This window comes from Chamaea fasciata, unplaced genomic scaffold (genome assembly GCF_029207755.1).
Source record: "Chamaea fasciata isolate MVZ Bird 193981 ecotype frontalis unplaced genomic scaffold, bChaFas1.0.hap1 SCAF_3, whole genome shotgun sequence".
Classification (NCBI taxonomy): domain Eukaryota; kingdom Metazoa; phylum Chordata; class Aves; order Passeriformes; family Sylviidae; genus Chamaea; species Chamaea fasciata.
In genome coordinates this window covers 68,204,437-68,221,734 of record NW_027094088.1, presented here as the reverse complement: position 1 = coordinate 68,221,734, position 17,298 = coordinate 68,204,437, and the positions used below count along the sequence as shown (strand labels likewise).

Here is a 17,298-nt window from a genome sequence, read left to right as displayed (position 1 = left end):
GAAATAAAATGGTTTATTGGAAAAGCTGTCTTGGTGTGTCACTAACAGCATACTTCAACAATATAGGTAATTTTGTTTAATTCATAGGAAACTGAAATATTCTTTATGGTCAAAGAAAATGCTGCATGTGAGAGCTACTGAAGTCTTGGTCTATTTTCAATAGCTTGTGAGAAAGTGAGTCAAAGTTTAATGGGGAGCTGACTAGAATTTCAGATAGGGTTGCAGAAGATGCCATTTCCCAGGCCCTGGGGCTTTTGGAAGTCCACAAATGATAGGGCAAATTCCTCCTTTGGCATTGGCCTCTTATGTATTGATCCTAAAATAGGCACAGCCTAAGTACCACCATAGCAGATGTCTGTCGCAGAGTATTATGTCTTTTGCATGCACAATTGCTGTTTGTTATCAGCTGTAGGGTATTAATAAAACATGTAAAATAAGCACATTACCATAAACAGGAAGGAATCTTAGACAAACCCAAGGCTTTCCTCACATCACATTTCTCAGCTCATCCATACTCTCTTGTTTTTTCCACTTTTCTCACTGTTTTACTGTTGGTTTTATGATTTTTTCTTTTTGTTTATAACAATAATTTAGGTGAAACATATGCAGTTATCTATATACAGGGTATATCTTCTATATCTCTGTAATCTCTTTATTTTCACTGTTTTATGGTGATTATCTCATGTCCATCTTCCTTCTTTTTCCTTTTCAGCTGTTTTTCTTGTGACCATACAGGGCTCAAATAGCAGAGCCACAAAGGTGGCTTTCCTTTCGCATACTTTTCCAGAGTTGGTATTTTTTTTTCAAATAATACTTTTAAAATTCTTTGATAGCAATAATTCAAACACCAGTGCTTTTATTGTGGATCTTTGGGCTTACAAAAAAAACAGAAAACAAAAACTTCATAAATCAAACTGCAGTCAAACCTACCCATATTCTGTTTACAAAGTACGTTTTCTATGTAAACTATCTGACTATGAAGAGCGAGATTTTATTGTTCTTGTTCTTGGGAACTACTAGGGAAATAGCTGAGATCTCAAGAGACCTCTCTCAAAAGGGAAGAGGCTTAGCTCTTGAGAGGAGCAGAGTGTACCGAAGAGGTACAAAGTTTCTCTAGATACCTACTTAAGGCCTGTAAAGGAAGACCCATGAGCCTAAATTTTTTTGAAATATAAATACTACTTTTTTGTTGTTGTTGTTTAGCTAAATAGCAGTAGGACAAAAAAGATACAGAACATTGAAGAAATTCAGAATAGTTATAGACATCACATTTGTAAAAACTGTATGTACTAGAGAATCTGATTTTTTGACTGTGCATTCCCAAATGTGAGGAGAAAGGGAAAATAATTTGTCCATACCAATCAAAGTATAAGAAACACTTAATGACTGGAAAAGAGAATCTTTTTTTAAGAAATGCACAAAAGTGGAAGCTGCACACAGTGTGTTTGCAGTGGGTTTTCTTAAAGACATATTCTTTATCTTAAGAAGTGGGAGAGTCATGGTAGTGTTTATAGGAAACGGGCAAATGAAACTGCAGTACATAAATATTGTCTTGAAAAATATGCAGAGAGAGTCTTGAGCTTAACTGAACACTGTCCAGTGTTTCACCGCCACTGAAAAAATACATGGTGTTTCCCTCAAGCTGATTTGACTTTCCATCACACAGTTCACAGGCTTCCTTTCAGGCCTCCCATCTGAGGAGTCTCACTAGGAGTTAGAAACGTATCTAAGGGTTTGTGGAACCATGACCCCTTGCATCAGTCACATTAAGATCCAGTCTTGGATTTTGCCCTTGTTTATTTCCATGCAACTGAAAGTTTAATTAAGTTAATCGTTGCTGACAAATGTAGAGAAGATTGAATCTGAAAGCAAAAAACGTTGGTTTGCTCTGTCATAACTGCTCAAAAATATTATGTCGTGAAGGAAGCTTTAATTATGGTAAGAAAGCTCAATAGATTTAGAAAACAGCTTCTGGACAAAGACTTAGTGGTGAATGTGAACTGTTAACTTTTGCATGTTAAATTGCTTATGAAATATTTTGAGCACAGTTAAGCTTATCATAGGCTTGGGGTTTTAAAAAGCATCCAGACTTGTTCCTTGGGGGGAACAGATGTGTTTTTCAGTGGTCAGCCAAATATTCTCTCTTTGCTTTGATAATACTTATGCACTTCATAAAACTATATTGTGTTTCGTTGCTGGGCTTTTTTTATTATTTTTCCCCCTGAATTCTACTGTTGTATGTTTATGTGTAATGTTTTTATGTTTAACTTAGAAGGGCACGGGTAACAAGACAATGAGTGTGCAGCAAGATTAGTGCATCTATAAAATGCACTTCATTGTAATAATAAATGTATTTTTACATCGTTATATGTAAATAACAAAAGTAGCTATTGCTACTTTTCATGTGGAGAGCAATGTGTGCTGAACCAGAAGACATGTTCTTAAGAATCTGTGCTTTGTTTTGGACTAAACTTTGTTTTTCTCTGTGACCACTGGTAGGTAGGACGGAGAAGGTGATTCAGGGTCAAAAAAGGAGGAAGAGGTTTGGCAGGCAGGCTGGGGAGTTGGATGGCACAGCCGGCATAGCAGTAGCAGCCCAGGCTCTGGGGGAAGAGATTGGGATGGTGTATGAATGCAAGAGGATGCTTTGAGCCCTCTAGATTTCACAGGGAAGGACGAAACATCCAGATTTAATCCGCTGATTTTCTTTCAAGAAGCTCTTTTCCCCATCCAGCCCAAACTGCTAAAAACGCAAATAGCTGCCAAACAGTGGAACAGATGTGCGTCTGCAAGCTTGGAAGCAGGATCACGGATCAAAAACTTGTCATTTAACACTCCTGACCTGCGCTTTCCCTATCCTCTCACTTCCCTGGCTGTGGGGAAGAAAGGTCAAGAGTTGATGCCTCAGTGCAAATGGGAAACGTGTCAAGAGGTGTGCAAGAGAGAGTACTTTCTCTTCCTTTGTTAAAAAGCACGAAAGACAGCTGGGCAGAAGCGGCTCCCGCACGGTCTCCCCCGGCACAGGGTGTCCCAAGGAGAGGTGGACAGCTGTCCCGGAGGACAGCGGATGCCCCGAGGCCCCTGGAGCCGGGCGCCTCCGCGCCGGGGCTGACAGCCCTGCCCTCGGGGAGGAGGGTGGGCGCTGGAGCTCCGCAGAGGCCGGAGAGCGCCGGGCAGGGCCGAGAGCTGGTTATCACCGCGAGTGTGGCTGTGGGGGTGTGCGCGTGGCGGGAGGTGCGCGTTTTGGGGCGGCTTCTCTTTATTTCGTTGCTGTTTGCAAACGGCCGGGGCGGAAGTTTCAGAGTTTCCCCCCTGGCCCAGCTCGGGCGGGACACCACTGGGCGCAGCTGCCCTGCCTCGTGGGGAGCGGGCAGGGCCCGGGAGCGGGGCCAGGGGCTTGTTTACCGCTCTGCCCGCCGAGGGCAGTGCGCGGTACCTGCGTGCAGGCTCGGGGCGCTCTCCCGCCTCCCGCCCCTTCCCGGCGGCCGTTAGCCGCTGGCGGCCAGCCTGGCCCGCCGCTGCCCCGCTGCCCTCCCCGCGCAGCCCCGGCACGGTGCGCTTACCGCCGCCGACACGGCGCGGTCCCGCCCCGCTCCACCCCCTCCGCCGGAGAGCCAGAGGTGGAGGGGGCCTGGAGAGGAGCGTGGCTTCGCCTGCCTTTCCCCGGCCCCCCTCCCTCCTCCCCTCCCGCGGCCAATCGGCGCGGAGGGAAGCGCTCATGCCGCTGACGCCCCCGAGGGAGCCCCCCTTTTAAAATAAAGCGGCGGCGGCGCGGCGGGAAGAGGGGGGGTGTGCGCTGGCCTCGCTCGGTCCCGCACACTGGCGGACACACAGACAGGGCGCCGCAGGATGCCCGCAGCCAGGGGCTGAAGAGAGTGGGGGACGAGAGGTCGCGAGGAGAAGGAGAGGGAAGGCGGGAGCGGAGCGCCTAGAGGGTCTCACGCCCGCTACGAGGATGGCGCCGGTGAGCGAGCAGCTGGAGCCGCAGGGCGCGGGGGGAGACGACGCCGCCGCCGCCGCCGCCGCGACCCCCGTGCCCGGCCCACCAGCGATCGGGGAGCCGCGGCGGGAGAACGGCGGCGAGTGGTGCCCCGGGAGCGGCGAGAGCGGGGCCCAGCCCCGGAAGGCGGAGGAGGCCCCCGGGAGCCCGGGCTGCCCTGGGAGCTCCGAGGCGCCGGAGCCCCCCGAGGGCGGCTGGGGCTGGGTGGTGATGCTGGCCGCCATGTGGTGCAACGGCGCTGTCTTCGGCATTCAGAACTCATGTGGGGTCCTCTTCGTCTCCATGCTCCGGCTCTTCGGCAGCAGCGAGGACAAGCAGCTGGTCTTTAAAACAGGTGAGGGGCGGCGGCGGAAGGGGTCGGGATGGCTTCCAGCCCCCTCCGCCTCGGGCCTTCCCCGCCTGCAGCGCGCGCGCGGGAGGTGTCCCGGCCGGGGGCTCTCGCTGCCGGCGGCGCCGCTCCGGCCGTCAGTGTCCGAGCCCCGGGGGCCGCAGGAGCGAGACCCCTCTCGAGGGCCGGGCCGGGTCGGAGCCTGCTGGGGGCCTCGGGAATACCCCCCGAGGGGACCCTGCGGGCTCGCAGCCCTGCCCCCCGAGCAGCGACCTCCTGGGAGATCGGGGGAGAAGCTTCGGGAGAGGAGCAGGTGTGCTCTCGCTTCCTCCACAACTACATCTTCAGGCATCCGCTGTCGCGCATTATGGCTTACAGTGCACGCTTCTTCTCGCAAAAACCTTTATTCCCCTGCCCCCGTTAGCCTAAAGGTTAGTCTAAATGATTAATTAATAGTGGGGTATAGTGACACTTAAAATATGTCAAGAATGGGCTTGACAGTTGCCAAACCCAGCGTTTTGATGTGTAGATTTACTGCTGCAACCAGTGTCACAAAACTCACCAGTGAAGTTAATGATATTTACTAAACTTTAAAGACATTAACAGTGCTCTGACATGTTACTGATCTGAAGCACTTTAGACATAAGATTCAATTACTTAAAAGGTAAGCATACATTCTGTTTTATTTTATGTAAGTTTTCCTGTGGAAAGCGTCTTGAGCTCTGACTTTGTAAGTTGAGGAAATGCAGTTTTTGGTTCTTGGAATAACAACAATTGAAATTAAGGAACAGAATTAAAATTATATTGTAGTAAATAATAAAGTTGACTTACATAAAGGATAGCGTCGTGTTAAATTATTAAAATGAAATACTGAAAAATACACTGTCTTTTATGGTTTTGTTCCTTTCCTGAAAAAAAGTCTAGCCTTGCAGAGTTGTAAGCCTTCTAGAAAATTTTTCAGCACAGAGTGGGTGTTACAGACCTTTTGAAATTAATGTCTTCCTTAATACTTGCATAAGCGGGCCTAAAGTTGAGATCTTAAGACAAAGAAGTTAATTTTTCTCCTGCGGCTTATTAACTATTTTTGTCTGAAGTAGAAAACCAGGGCAGGTGCTTAGACTGATGCAGTTAACTTGAAAAGCTGCGGTGGAGCATTAAGTGGTGTTCCCTCCAGCATTTGGCCAATTTGCAGTGATAAACGAGGTGTATTCCCCAGTGCTCTTGAGCTAGGAAGATGGGAAGCTACGTCTGCACGTCAGGTTGAGCGGTGCCTGTTCCTCCGAAGGGAAATGCACATCCAGAAGTAGGTGCCCAGGCTTCTTAGCCCAAGCAGGAGAAGAATGAGATTCAGAGAATGTGCTGTGAACATTTGCATACTCACCTGGGAGCCCCTGGACAGTCAGAAATGCAGAAGCAAATGGGTTGCTGATACTCTGCCTGTTCGTTGTACGGAAGTGTAAAAATTGCTTTCTCTGAGTGTCTGGTTCGGTAGTAACAATCTTTTCAAAGTTGTTGTATTGTGCTTAAATAATAAAAAAGGTCTTTAAGTAGTAGTGCAGTAGTCAAAATAATCAATAAGAGAAAGACTGAAATTATCTCTTGGCTTCCAGAAGGGTAATTGCACCACTGGTGTCTAAGTGAGGCAAGATTGTGGGTGTGCTCCGCTCATGTTTTTGAAAACTTGCCCAATTGCAGAAAAGACTGGGGGGAAAGAATGGAACCTGGCTTTAGAGCCTAGTTGTTTTGCATCCTGCTTAGAAGAGCAGAAAGAGTACTGAGTCCCGGATGCAGCCAGCACCTCCTGTATTATCTAAGTGATTTGAGGAGGAAAAAAAAGACAGCTACGGCTGCACTTTGTTTTGCTTTATCAGATGTATTCTGGGTTGGGTAATGTGGAAGGCACTAATTTTGCCCTTTTTTTTTTATTAATCCAAATGGGTTCAAACTAAGGGATATAGCAAGATAGCTGCCTTGACTCGATAATTTGTGTACATGTGAAGGAGGACTGCAAATACAAGAAGCCTTCTGTAAACAAAACTACAGCAGATAAAAAAACTTTCCTTTGAATGCCTGAAAGTACCTTGATGAGTTGGCATACTGGAAGAGAAAAGTCACTATGTTTTTAGTGTTAGAGAAAAGTCTAGCCTGATCATTCCCATGGCATTGATTCAAATACTTAATCTGCTGAGTCTCTTGTGTTTTGACTGATTGCAACTCAAACCTGGCAGTAGTAACTGAGTTAGTCAAGTTTAAGGAATTGGAAAACTGGAATTTGTAATGAAAGTTTTCTTGCTGTGGGGCTTTGCTTTGGAAAGCCAAGTTTAATAGTCTAATCCTTTTGGGGAAAAAAAAAGGTTAATATCTGAAATGCTGATATTTTTGAGAGGCACAAGTACTCCAGGTAATTTCTTTAGGGACCCCAGGTGTCTGTGGAGTTTTGCAGTTGATCCACAATACCAAAGAATTCAGGTCTGTTTGTGGTTTGTTAGTGGTGTGTGTTTTTTGGTGTTTTTTTTTTTTTTTTTTCTTACTACAGGATTACTTAGCTGTTGCCAAGAGCGCATGTGTTGCCAGAAGTTTTTGTGTGCCTGCTCTTTTGAGACCAATCAGTAGTTGTCTTTTGCCTGGTGTTTTTCCTGAAAAGAGGAATTAAGTAGGTTACAACAAAAGCTGCTTTTGGTATCTCTTAATAATATCTTGTAATATCTTAAAAGCCCATGCAAGGCAAATGCTATTTTTGTTAGTGTTGGTAGTTGGGTGGGTGTTTATCAGTGTGAAAGGCAAAAAGGGAGGAGACAGAATGGAGGAAGATGTAGTCAAAAAGTGACTCTGCCTAGCAAATGAGGAGTGGAAGGAACCAAAATTATGGGCAAGGCAGCAAGGCTGTTTACAGCATGCAGCATCAGCATTGGATAAATAAGATGGAGAACTATAATTAACATTGTTGCTGGATTTAGGAGTACTAATGGAAATACTTGTGGGTCATAGAGGGTTCAAAAATTCCTTCAAGAGACACCTTTTTATGAAAAAAAATTGAATATGACTAGTACACAGTATTTTGGTATTTATATTAGCAAAAAACTCATTTCTTTGCTTATATGGTGCACTGTATAAGCAATTCCATTGTTTCCTTGAGTAGCCATTTTTTTTGTTCAAAAACTAATTGATTCACAACTCCAGAAGAGGAAAAGCCCCTAGTGTAAGTATAAAACTTCTAGAAAGGTGTGCCTGAAGCCTCAGGAAGCTACTCTCTTCATTGTTTGTGGTTCATTGTGTTTGAGGAACAAATTGGGTGGAAGAAAACAATGGCAATGGGATAGAGGAGGCGCATAGTCCTTGGAAATGGGGCAGACCTAGTTGACCTCTAGTGTTCAAATGCAATTGCAGTCTGATCACCCTTGAAGGAAAAGGATTTGGTCCAGACCAGTCTGGGGTCTGGCAGGAAGAGCACTTGGTTCCTTTCCCTATTGGAGTTGCTACATGGGGATGAGGAGTCCTGAGCCAATCCCGTTGTTATCTCCGAGATTTGTGAGCCCCATCTAGTCCCATGTTTTGCTTTCTTGGTAGGTGCCTCTGTTATATAGGTTTTTGCAAGTGTATGTACCCATACTTGTTTTCAAAAGGCATAATAAATACTACGATACTAGTGGCAACAGAGATAAAAATGGTAGGTTTAATTAAAAAAAAGTCAGATAAAATTACTAGTTCCACTACTTTAACTGCTCCTTGTTCTATGATTTGCAATCTAGAGTTGTAACTCTAGCTGGACTATTCTCTCGTGTACAAGTATTAAGTACACGTGTGTGTACAGGTGTCACCTGCACAGGGAGTATGTGCTGCTATTAGAATTCTGCATCCACGTGTTTGCTTTGTTAGCCAGTGTTCCTAGAAGACGCCACCTGACCTTGCCTGGAGTGGTTATCTGTGTGCTTGCATGCCTCTGGGTTTGGCTCTCTAAGGTGCAGCCTTTGGTGACATATCTGGATATCAGGATGATTGATTGGCTGACTCAACACTGTTGGCACCATCAGGACTCCTGGACCTGGATTGCTGAGAGTTGCATAGGGCAGGGAGGAGAGTTCTGATTTTACTTTCATGTTCAGGCTATGATTCAAATACTGAGAAGATAATGCTGAATGACTACAAAGATCTACAATGGATAATCTCACAGTTTGAAGTTCTCCTTTACTCTTTCCTTGAATCTTTTGATATCTTCCTGAATTTTCCTTCAGAGATAAAGACCACCAGCAATTTTGATATAATTCAAGTCATTGTTGTGTAACTGTCCTTCAGAACCACACTTATATTTCTAAATCTCTGGGCCTCTGTATTCAGTAATCTGGGAACCTTGGCAGGCTGGACGTGTGTCATGTGGCTTATGAGAGAGCAGCTGACTTTTCTTTTTAAGAAGTAGTAAGTCAAATTTGGAATGCAGAAGTTATCAGAGTACACAAGTGTAATTTGTGCACTACTGTATAACACCTTGGTCAATAAGGATTACATTGCAGTGGAGGATGTACTTCCACAAAAAGCTGGACTTCAATTTTGAACAAAAAAAATGAACGAGGAAACAATGGAATTGCTTATATAGTGCACGTGATTATCAGTGCTGCTGTAGTCTGCTTTCCTTCTCATGTTTGTGTGGCTATTGAAACCAGAGCGGGGAATTAACAGTGAGTTCTAACCTGAAAACTAACCTGATATATAAGTAGTGATTCTTTTTATTCAGCTGCAGTCATTTTTGTACTCCCTTGACCTGGCTTTGTGATTATAAATACCTATGTAAATGAAGATTCTGGAGTAGTTGATACGATGACTGAGTCAAACTGGAAAGTTGAAGGCAATTTCTGTAGCATGCTGTCTTTTTTTAGACCAAAATGATTAATACCACTACTGTTTATGCATACACACATGTGATGTCTTTATATCTCTGGAGCATTTCTCTTGTAGTCTTGTTAACTATTCTGTAGAGTGATTACTTGAGTTGTCCTTTTGTGGGTTTGTTTTTCATTTTTCTTATATTGGATTTCACATTGGTTAGGTTCTTCCTGTTCCAACTGCAGGTTGCTTGCAACAAACAGCTTCATGAGTGACAATAATCTTCCTAGTATGTCTGAAAGCTAGTTACCAGTTAATTTTTGTGGGTTTCTTTAGAGGCAGTACTCAAATTTCATAGTGATGAGACATCCCTATAGAATTCTCAAGACGATTGGTAACTGTCACCACTCTGCATTAAATCCACATGCCTCTCAAGTGCTCGCTGTGCTGCCTGTCAGACAAAACTATATCCTCTAAAATCTCCTTCATACAAAACCACTGAAAGACTAAGTTTCACTGTATTCTATTCGTGATAGTTTTGTTGCATGTGAAATACCTTTCATACTCCCAATGTTATTTCTTTGTCAATGTCTCTGTTGCTCTAACTCTCTGTAATGTAGCGAAGAAAGGTACTGTGTCATGTTACAAAATGAAGCTTTGCTGTTTTCTGGCATGTATGATGTGCTATGATGACATTGTGCTGTCTATTTTGCATTATTTACATAACGTAATGTTTTACTCACTGCTTATTATCAGTACTTGCAGTCAGTGAAGCTTAGTTGACTTTGAAGTTTTCCAGTGTGCGTTATTCCATGCTCTTCAACTTTGTTTTTTCAGTTGGTCCCTGTAAGTCTGTTCAATGCCATCTTACTCATCCATTTTTTGGCTACCATTCTTTGAGGTTTCTCAGCTCCCTTCCTCATTTTTGAGTTGCCTGAAATAACTGCTGGCTAAAGGGGAAGTTAGCAAAATGTGTGTGTTTATTAATAAACCTTTTTCTTAGACTTAGCAAGAGGTACCTGTGCTTAGTGTTTGCCTGTTCATAAACATGATTTCATCTTTCCACACAGTCTGCTTGCCTCTGGAAACTTCTAGTTTTCTGATAATGTTAAGTCTCTTTTGTCTCTTTTTGATTTCTTTTGCCTCCTAAAGGAGTGTTATTGAAAGCCATCTTGAAGTTTAAATGTTACTGATCTCTCTTTCTATTATTAAGTTACTAGTCTTGTATGAAGCAATGTAGTAGACTGTTCTTAAACTATGATAGCATAATATGCCTATATGTCCACTTACTCTTTTAGCCAGTTTGAGTTATTAAGAGATAATAACAAACTGTAGCCTCTACTTAGAGCAATGTCTACTAGAGCAGGCATCCAAGGACCTTGCCCTGTTGGGTTTTGGTCATCTGTAAGGATGGACACTCCACAGCCTCCAGAGTGCCAATGTTTGACTACTGTGAGCAAAGAAGATTTTTCTTACCTTTAAATGGAATTTTCTCTATTTCAATTTGTGTCCATTGCTTCTTGTCAGAATACCACTGGGAAGAGTTTTCTCAGTCTCTTCACATCCTCTCACGGGGTATTTGTGCATGCTAAGATTGCCCCCTGCAACCTTTCCTGCTTGAGCCTAACCAACACCACCTCTCTCAGCCTCTCATCATGTGCCAGATGCTCCAGTTCCCTCATCTTTGCAGCTGTTTGCTGGATTCACTGTGGGAGTCAGACTGCCTGCTCCACTTTTGGCATTGTTGGTGTTTCAGGCTTTTGACACTTGAAGGTCTCAGAGAAGGTAAAGTCAGTCCATTGTCACCTCCAGTGTCATGCATTTTTCTGACCCCCTCCCACACTTCCCTCACCTGGTAACATAAATACTGCACCAGCACACACCTCCTCAGGTGTCTGAGTGCCTGCTGCTTGCCATGCTCTTTTAATAGAACTCTGCACATCAAAGATCATGCTTTGAACTGAGAAAAATATTTTGAAAATTCTAACTTATATTTCTGTGTATTGCTAAGGAAAATAAGGATTTTCAATATACATCCATCTGTAATGCTCAGCAATTATCCAATTTGAAATTGCTTCTGCTCTGTAAACTCCAGGGAAGGAGATGCACTGATTATTTGCATCCAAGCTAATATAGCATTGGTAATATAGCTGCTTGGTTTCAAAATAGTCCTTGTGTGAAGGAATGATATAGGTTCTTTCATTTTGTGAGCAAACCATGCAGCCTTAGACCACTGCAGTTCAACCTTCAGCAAATATGTACAGAAAGGATAATTCTAATGAAACATTCCCTTGTGATCTTACGCTGTTTCTGTTTCAGAAATCTAATTTATTACAAAAACAGCAGCTCTGTTTTAGCTATTGCCTTTTAATTTTCGTGGGAACTGGATGGGAATGACTGGTTCTAATAGCTAAGTTATTAGCAGCCCTTTAGTAAGGATGGGACCAATTTAAAAATGATCAGTGCTAGTTTGTTCCCACACACAGGAAGGGATTACTGGGATGTTGAGCCCAGCCTCTTTGTTATCAGCAGCATGTCTATAATCCCATGGAACATGGTGTGACTTAGATTGTAGGGACTTGTACTTAGCAAAAAGGCAGCAACAAAATTGCTTTACAACTTCCAGTCTGAGAAAGCAGTAGTGCAATCTTTGGCTGTTTATCTTCTGCAGTGTGCTTTGTTCAGTAGAGCTGTACTGTATGTATATCTTCCAAGTGCCCAATAGTTTTTTTCTTCTTTTGCATTTTTAAGAACATAGATTGGAGGAATAACAAGTAATTCAAAGCATGTTAACTATTAACTTAATTCTCTTAGTCTCTAAGACTGCTGTTGTCCTCTTGGAAATGATTTGTAAAATGTGAAGTAAAGATCATCTTCTGGCTCCTAAACTGGATTTTAGCCATTTTTTCAAGATGTTTCAATTAAAATATTGTGAATAGAAAATGCATTGAGTAAATAAGTCTTCCTACTTCATTGTAAAGACGTATGTTGATATTTTTACCACATAATTTTGACTGTATTTTATCAGTGCTGTAAATGAGCAAGGTTAAAACACTATGATATAATATTCTAAATAAACTGTGATCTTTAAGCTTTTGCAGTCTAGAATGAATGAGCAGTCCTTTTTTTTGGACCAAAACATGGCTTTCTTAGTGGCAAGTTCATTGTATGAAATCGGGAACAGTGTTCTTGTGTACCAGGTAGGAAAGTTTGTTTTGAAGAAAGAAAAACCCCCAAATCCCCACTTTACTTAACTACAGCATCAAAAGAGATTGTTTTAATTAGAGGTGTCCTAGTTTTAGCACTTTCTATATTGCCTTGAAAGCTTAAGATTCAAAGAATTCAAGAGGAGAAGGTTAGTATTTGTTACCAAGTGATCCTGAGTGAGTGTTGAGATGGGCTCTATCTTTGGTGACTTTTGCCTGTGTTATCTCTCCTATCAGCACTCTAAACCTGTCTATTCTTGGACTGACTTCTGTGACTTTGCCTTGTTTGGTTTCTGTACCCAGGCGTGTACAAGCCATGTGTCTCCTAAGGAGCTGCTTAGTCTGCTCTAGATTAGAGACTGGATGGCAGCTAAGCCACCTGCAGAGTGAGCAGTCGAGCAACAAGGACATCTGTGTAAAACAAACGGATTTGGTTGGTCCAAGGAGGCCTTTAGCTCTTGTCCAAAGGGTTGGAAGCACTAAGTGTGCTTGGGGTATGTAGCCAGGGCTTTCTAGGACAGTAACTTGATCCTGTGTTATGGCTGAACATGCTGGGATTGGAAAATTTTCAGTGGGTACCACAGGTCAGACTGAGTCTGTTGTCGATGTGTTCCAGTGTGGTGCATACCGTAATAATTTTAAAGTGGTTGGAACTGGCTTGATGACATCTGCTTCTCTACACTGCAGCTTGTTTTTGTGCGAGAAAGGAAGGTGTGGTAGCAGTGCTTTACCTAAAGATGCTGTTAACCTCAGAGCATGTGAGATTGAAATTGAGAGCCTGAACTGTGGTGAGTATTTTGGACATGACAGTGGTATGTGTCATGTTTCAGAGTAACAGCCGCATCAGAAGGTCAATTGAGTATGGCTAGATAATATTTTTTTGAATCTTGAGTATAGTATTTATATGATAACTTTTAGATTCTCCTTCTATTTATCTGTGAAAATACTGCCTGTGGTCCCTTGAATTCATTGAATTAAGTTGTCATGTGTGTGACAAAACTGAAGGTATGTACTTTAAAGAAAGCCTTTATGATTTTGGCACACAAAAGGGAATTTGAAGTTGCCCTTTGTTCTTTTATAACTTCAAGTAATTTCTTACCTTTGAAATATTTATGTAGCTTAGGCTCTTCAAAACTCAGCTTTGCATTCCAGACTTGAAAGAAATTAGAACCCTCAATTTATAATTTCTGCCGCAGCTGGGTACTGGCAGTGATCTAGAAAATTAAATCAACACTAGGAAGTTTTCTGGAAGCTTAAATGTGCAAGCCTGGGATGTATTTTCTAATCCTATCAGAGTAACCCCATTCTTTACAAATTGAAGCATGAACCATTATCAGCTTTTTACACCTCTGTACATATCAAAGTATTTTGTTCTTAGTGCGGCAGTTTAATGAATATTTAGTTTCATGCAGGGAAGTCACTGACCCTTGAAGGTGTGGGGGAGGGGGGACTGGGACAGAATTGGGTAAAGTAGTGGGAAGGCTGGAGTAGAACTGCACAAAATTGGTATGGACAATGTTGGTCTTTGTATGCAGTCAGAGGTTTAGTCAGTGTGACCCAGCTCTAGTGTTCTGACATTCTTTTGCTTTTTCTGATATTAGGCAAAGAAAATAGTATGTTGCATGCAATTTATGCAACCTCATGCTGCAGTATTGATCTTTTGTATATGTGGTTTAAGGCATTTAACTTAATGTGTGTTATGTTCAGTTTCTGCACTGAGGTCTGTGCCAACAACTGTACACTGTATTAATAACTTTTTTATCTGAAAATGTCAATATTTCAGCAATTGGTCAAAATATTTTAAAAGAATTTGTAAATATTTTAGCAGTATATATTAGGGGTATTTGTACTGGGAAAATACAGGTCAAGAAAGACAGATATCCTACAAACTACTCCGCTGCTTGTTCTTTGGGATACTGTCTCAGAGCAAATGAGATTTCTTTTCTGTTTTATGTGGCATCCCACTTCCCAGTATTCCAGGTGCATATTTTCCTGATCAGAGTAGGTAAGAGAGGTGCTATAAACAGTAAACTTAAAACCCAGGTGAAAAAAATATGTCTTTAAAACTGCCTTCATTTGGATCTATGTGGTTGTTCTAGAGTTTCAAACAAAAAAGGATGTGGGTTCTTAATGGGACAACATTCCTCTAGGTTTCAAGTTAAGGATCAGAATGGAAAGGATAGAAACTTAAAACTTGTAGCAAAATTTCATACTGAGATTGTTGCCTTCTGTTAGTGATAAATCTTAGCATTTCTCACAGCTAGGTGTTTTAGGCAGTGTGAATTCCCTGGAAACTGAGTGCTAGTTCTTTGGGATAGGATCTCAGCCTGAGAGATTGCTGGTCAGTATATTGTGCAGAAGATGGGGACAGTATGAACAGCATTTTTAAAATAAAAATTCTTTCATTATTTTTATCAAGACATTGCTTTAACAAAAAAGGGTTAGGGCTCTGCTTTTTCTTGATCTTTTAGAGAGATCTATAGAGTGTTCCATGAACTGTTCTGGAATTCCCCTTCAACACACTTATTTGGTTTTTTGAAAGAGAATAATTTCTGTGACTAAGATACCACGACTTGGCTCCAATGGCTTAAAACCGATTTACTTTTTTTTTTTTTTTTTTTTTTTTGTGTGTGTGTGTGTGTGAGAAACTAAAATGTGAAGTAGGGAAGGCTCAGTGGACCCTAAAAGATAATTAGCAGTGGTCATACTAGAAATGGGTAACAGTAAGGTGGACAAGGTGACCCCAACAGTTGCCATGTGCCTGAGAGCATTGTCCAAATGCTTTTTGAGCTGTGTCAGGCTTGGTGCTGTGACCACTTCCCTGGGGAGCCTGTTCCAGTGCCTAACCACTCTCCGGGTGAAGAACCTTTTTTTATTACCCAACCTAACCCTTCCCTGACAGAACTTCAGACCATTCCCTCAGGTCCTGTCACTGGGCACCACAGAGAAGAGATCAGTGCCTGCCCTTCCTCTTCCCCTCTGGAGAAAGTTGTAGACTGCCATGAGGTCTCCTCTCAGTCTCCTCCAGGATGAACAGTGACCTCAGTCCCTTCTCATATGGGGTTTCCCCTCTGGACCATCTTTGTGGCACTCCTTTGGACGCTCTCTTAACACTTTATACCCTTCTTATAATGCTGCACTCGAAGCTGCCCCCAGCACTCAAGGTGAGGTTGCCCCAGTGCAGAGCAGAGTGGGACAGTCCCTTCTCTTGCCGAGCTGGTGATGCTGGGCCTGATGCACCCCAGGAAATGATTTGCCTTTCAGTTTATAAGCTCTGTTTTTTATGGACTTTAAATTTCATGACAGAAAAATCACAGGGGCCATGAACTAACTTTTTCTCTCAGGGTCTCCATGTCATTATTGCCAGAACTACCACCCGTCTTTTGCACAAAACTCATAGCTTTGGAGTGGTGAAATCATTTTAAGGTAACCTTGCCACCAAGTGTGAAATTATATAATGAACGAAGTCCTTTTTTCTTGAATAAGTGCCTGAAGTGGCCAACTTTTTAGCAAAGTGTTGAGTGTAGCTTTGTGTGAAACATATCAATTTAGTCATGGGATTAACAGTTTGGGGGAGTACTTGAGTGTTTAGTGGGAGACTAAGAGGTAGTGAAAGAGTAGCTTAGCAGTGTTTACACAAAGGTAGTTGAAATGAGTGGAGTTCAGGGCTAGAGGAAGGAAAAATGAGCCTCCACCTATTGGGCTGGTGAAGAGGCGATCAAAGGTATCTGCTTACATTAAAAGAGGGGCATCTTGTTAAGCCACCCTCCGTTGAGAACGCTGCATCCACACACATTTGTTTGTTCATATAAGTGCTTGTCTGCCAAACTGACTTGTACTGCTTCTGATTACAGCTATGCTTTGTTGGCATTGTTGTTTGCTTTGGCGGTTACTTTGTGTCTTTAGCTATGTCTCTATTCTTTATGAAGTAATTTCATAATTGTAAAGCATTTTCCTGTGTAAAGTTGGTTTAGCTTAGATGGGCATAGCGTCTGTGAAATTCTGTAAGTAATGAATTTCAGTTTAGTATAAGACAAGGGTATCACAAATATTTTGTGATAGAAGACAGTATCATAGGCTTTTAGAGCTGGTCTGTTCTTATGCTTATCTCTTATTTAAGGAGAGTTTCAAGTATTATAGTTACATTTTTGCCCTCAGTAGTTATATCTGGCATGTGTTAAAATAATAAGTGGGTAAACTATATATAGTTGTTCCCCTCCCTTACCTTTTTTCCTGTTTTTATCTGGGTCACTGTGGGAGTACTGAAGCAAATATGATGGTTGTAGGGTTTTTTTATGTTCTGAAAGGCTTGATATATACTGAGGTGAGACACAGTCTTCTAAATGGCACTGGTGCCAGTCATTCAGTGATGCTTGGCATCACACTGGACCAGTAATGTGCATTATGCTTTCATTGGTGTTTTTTTTTTTTTTTCTTTCTTTAGCTTTGCTCTGCTTGTTTATTTTGCTGCACTGGTACATTGGGTGGCATTTTCAGGCAGCGATGCAAAATACTCAAGAGTGGTGTTACACCTGGAGAAAACCAGCAAGGTGTGGAATTCAGCTGGCAGGTTGGAGTAGATGGAGGTGTGTTGAGTACATTTAGTGGTTTGTGGAGTGTTACTCAGCTGGACAAATGCCAGCTTTTAACATTAGGGTAGACTGAAATTCTGCTGTTAACCCAAGCTGTGCTGACTAGATCTCCACTGCCTCTAGTGGGAGCGTTGACTCCTAACCCACACAGGCATCCTTGCTGGGGTGCTTTCACATGGAAGTCAAATCCAACTCTGGGTGTCCTGCAGCACGCCAAAAAGTACTGTCACACCCTTACGAGTATGTGGTACATCTTTGTGGCCTTTGCTCTGACAGTGTCTGCAATGACATGCACACCAGTCCATGCTACTTAGAGGTCACATTTACAAACCAGGTCAGTTGGATATTTAGGTA

At 42.6% G+C, this 17,298-nt stretch overlaps 1 protein-coding gene across 1 annotated transcript in view; it reads left to right on the top strand.

Annotated features, from left to right (window-relative positions):
• The first annotated feature begins 3,787 nt into the window (after window positions 1-3,787).
• SLC16A10 (solute carrier family 16 member 10) overlaps window positions 3,788-17,298 on the top strand; it is a 70,554-nt gene continuing 57,043 nt past the window's right edge. Inside the window, exon 1 of the mRNA XM_066179408.1 lies at window positions 3,788-4,334. Within this exon, the coding sequence (XP_066035505.1) occupies window positions 3,956-4,334 (379 nt within the window). The 5' untranslated portion in view covers window positions 3,788-3,955. The remainder of the gene's footprint in view (window positions 4,335-17,298) is intronic.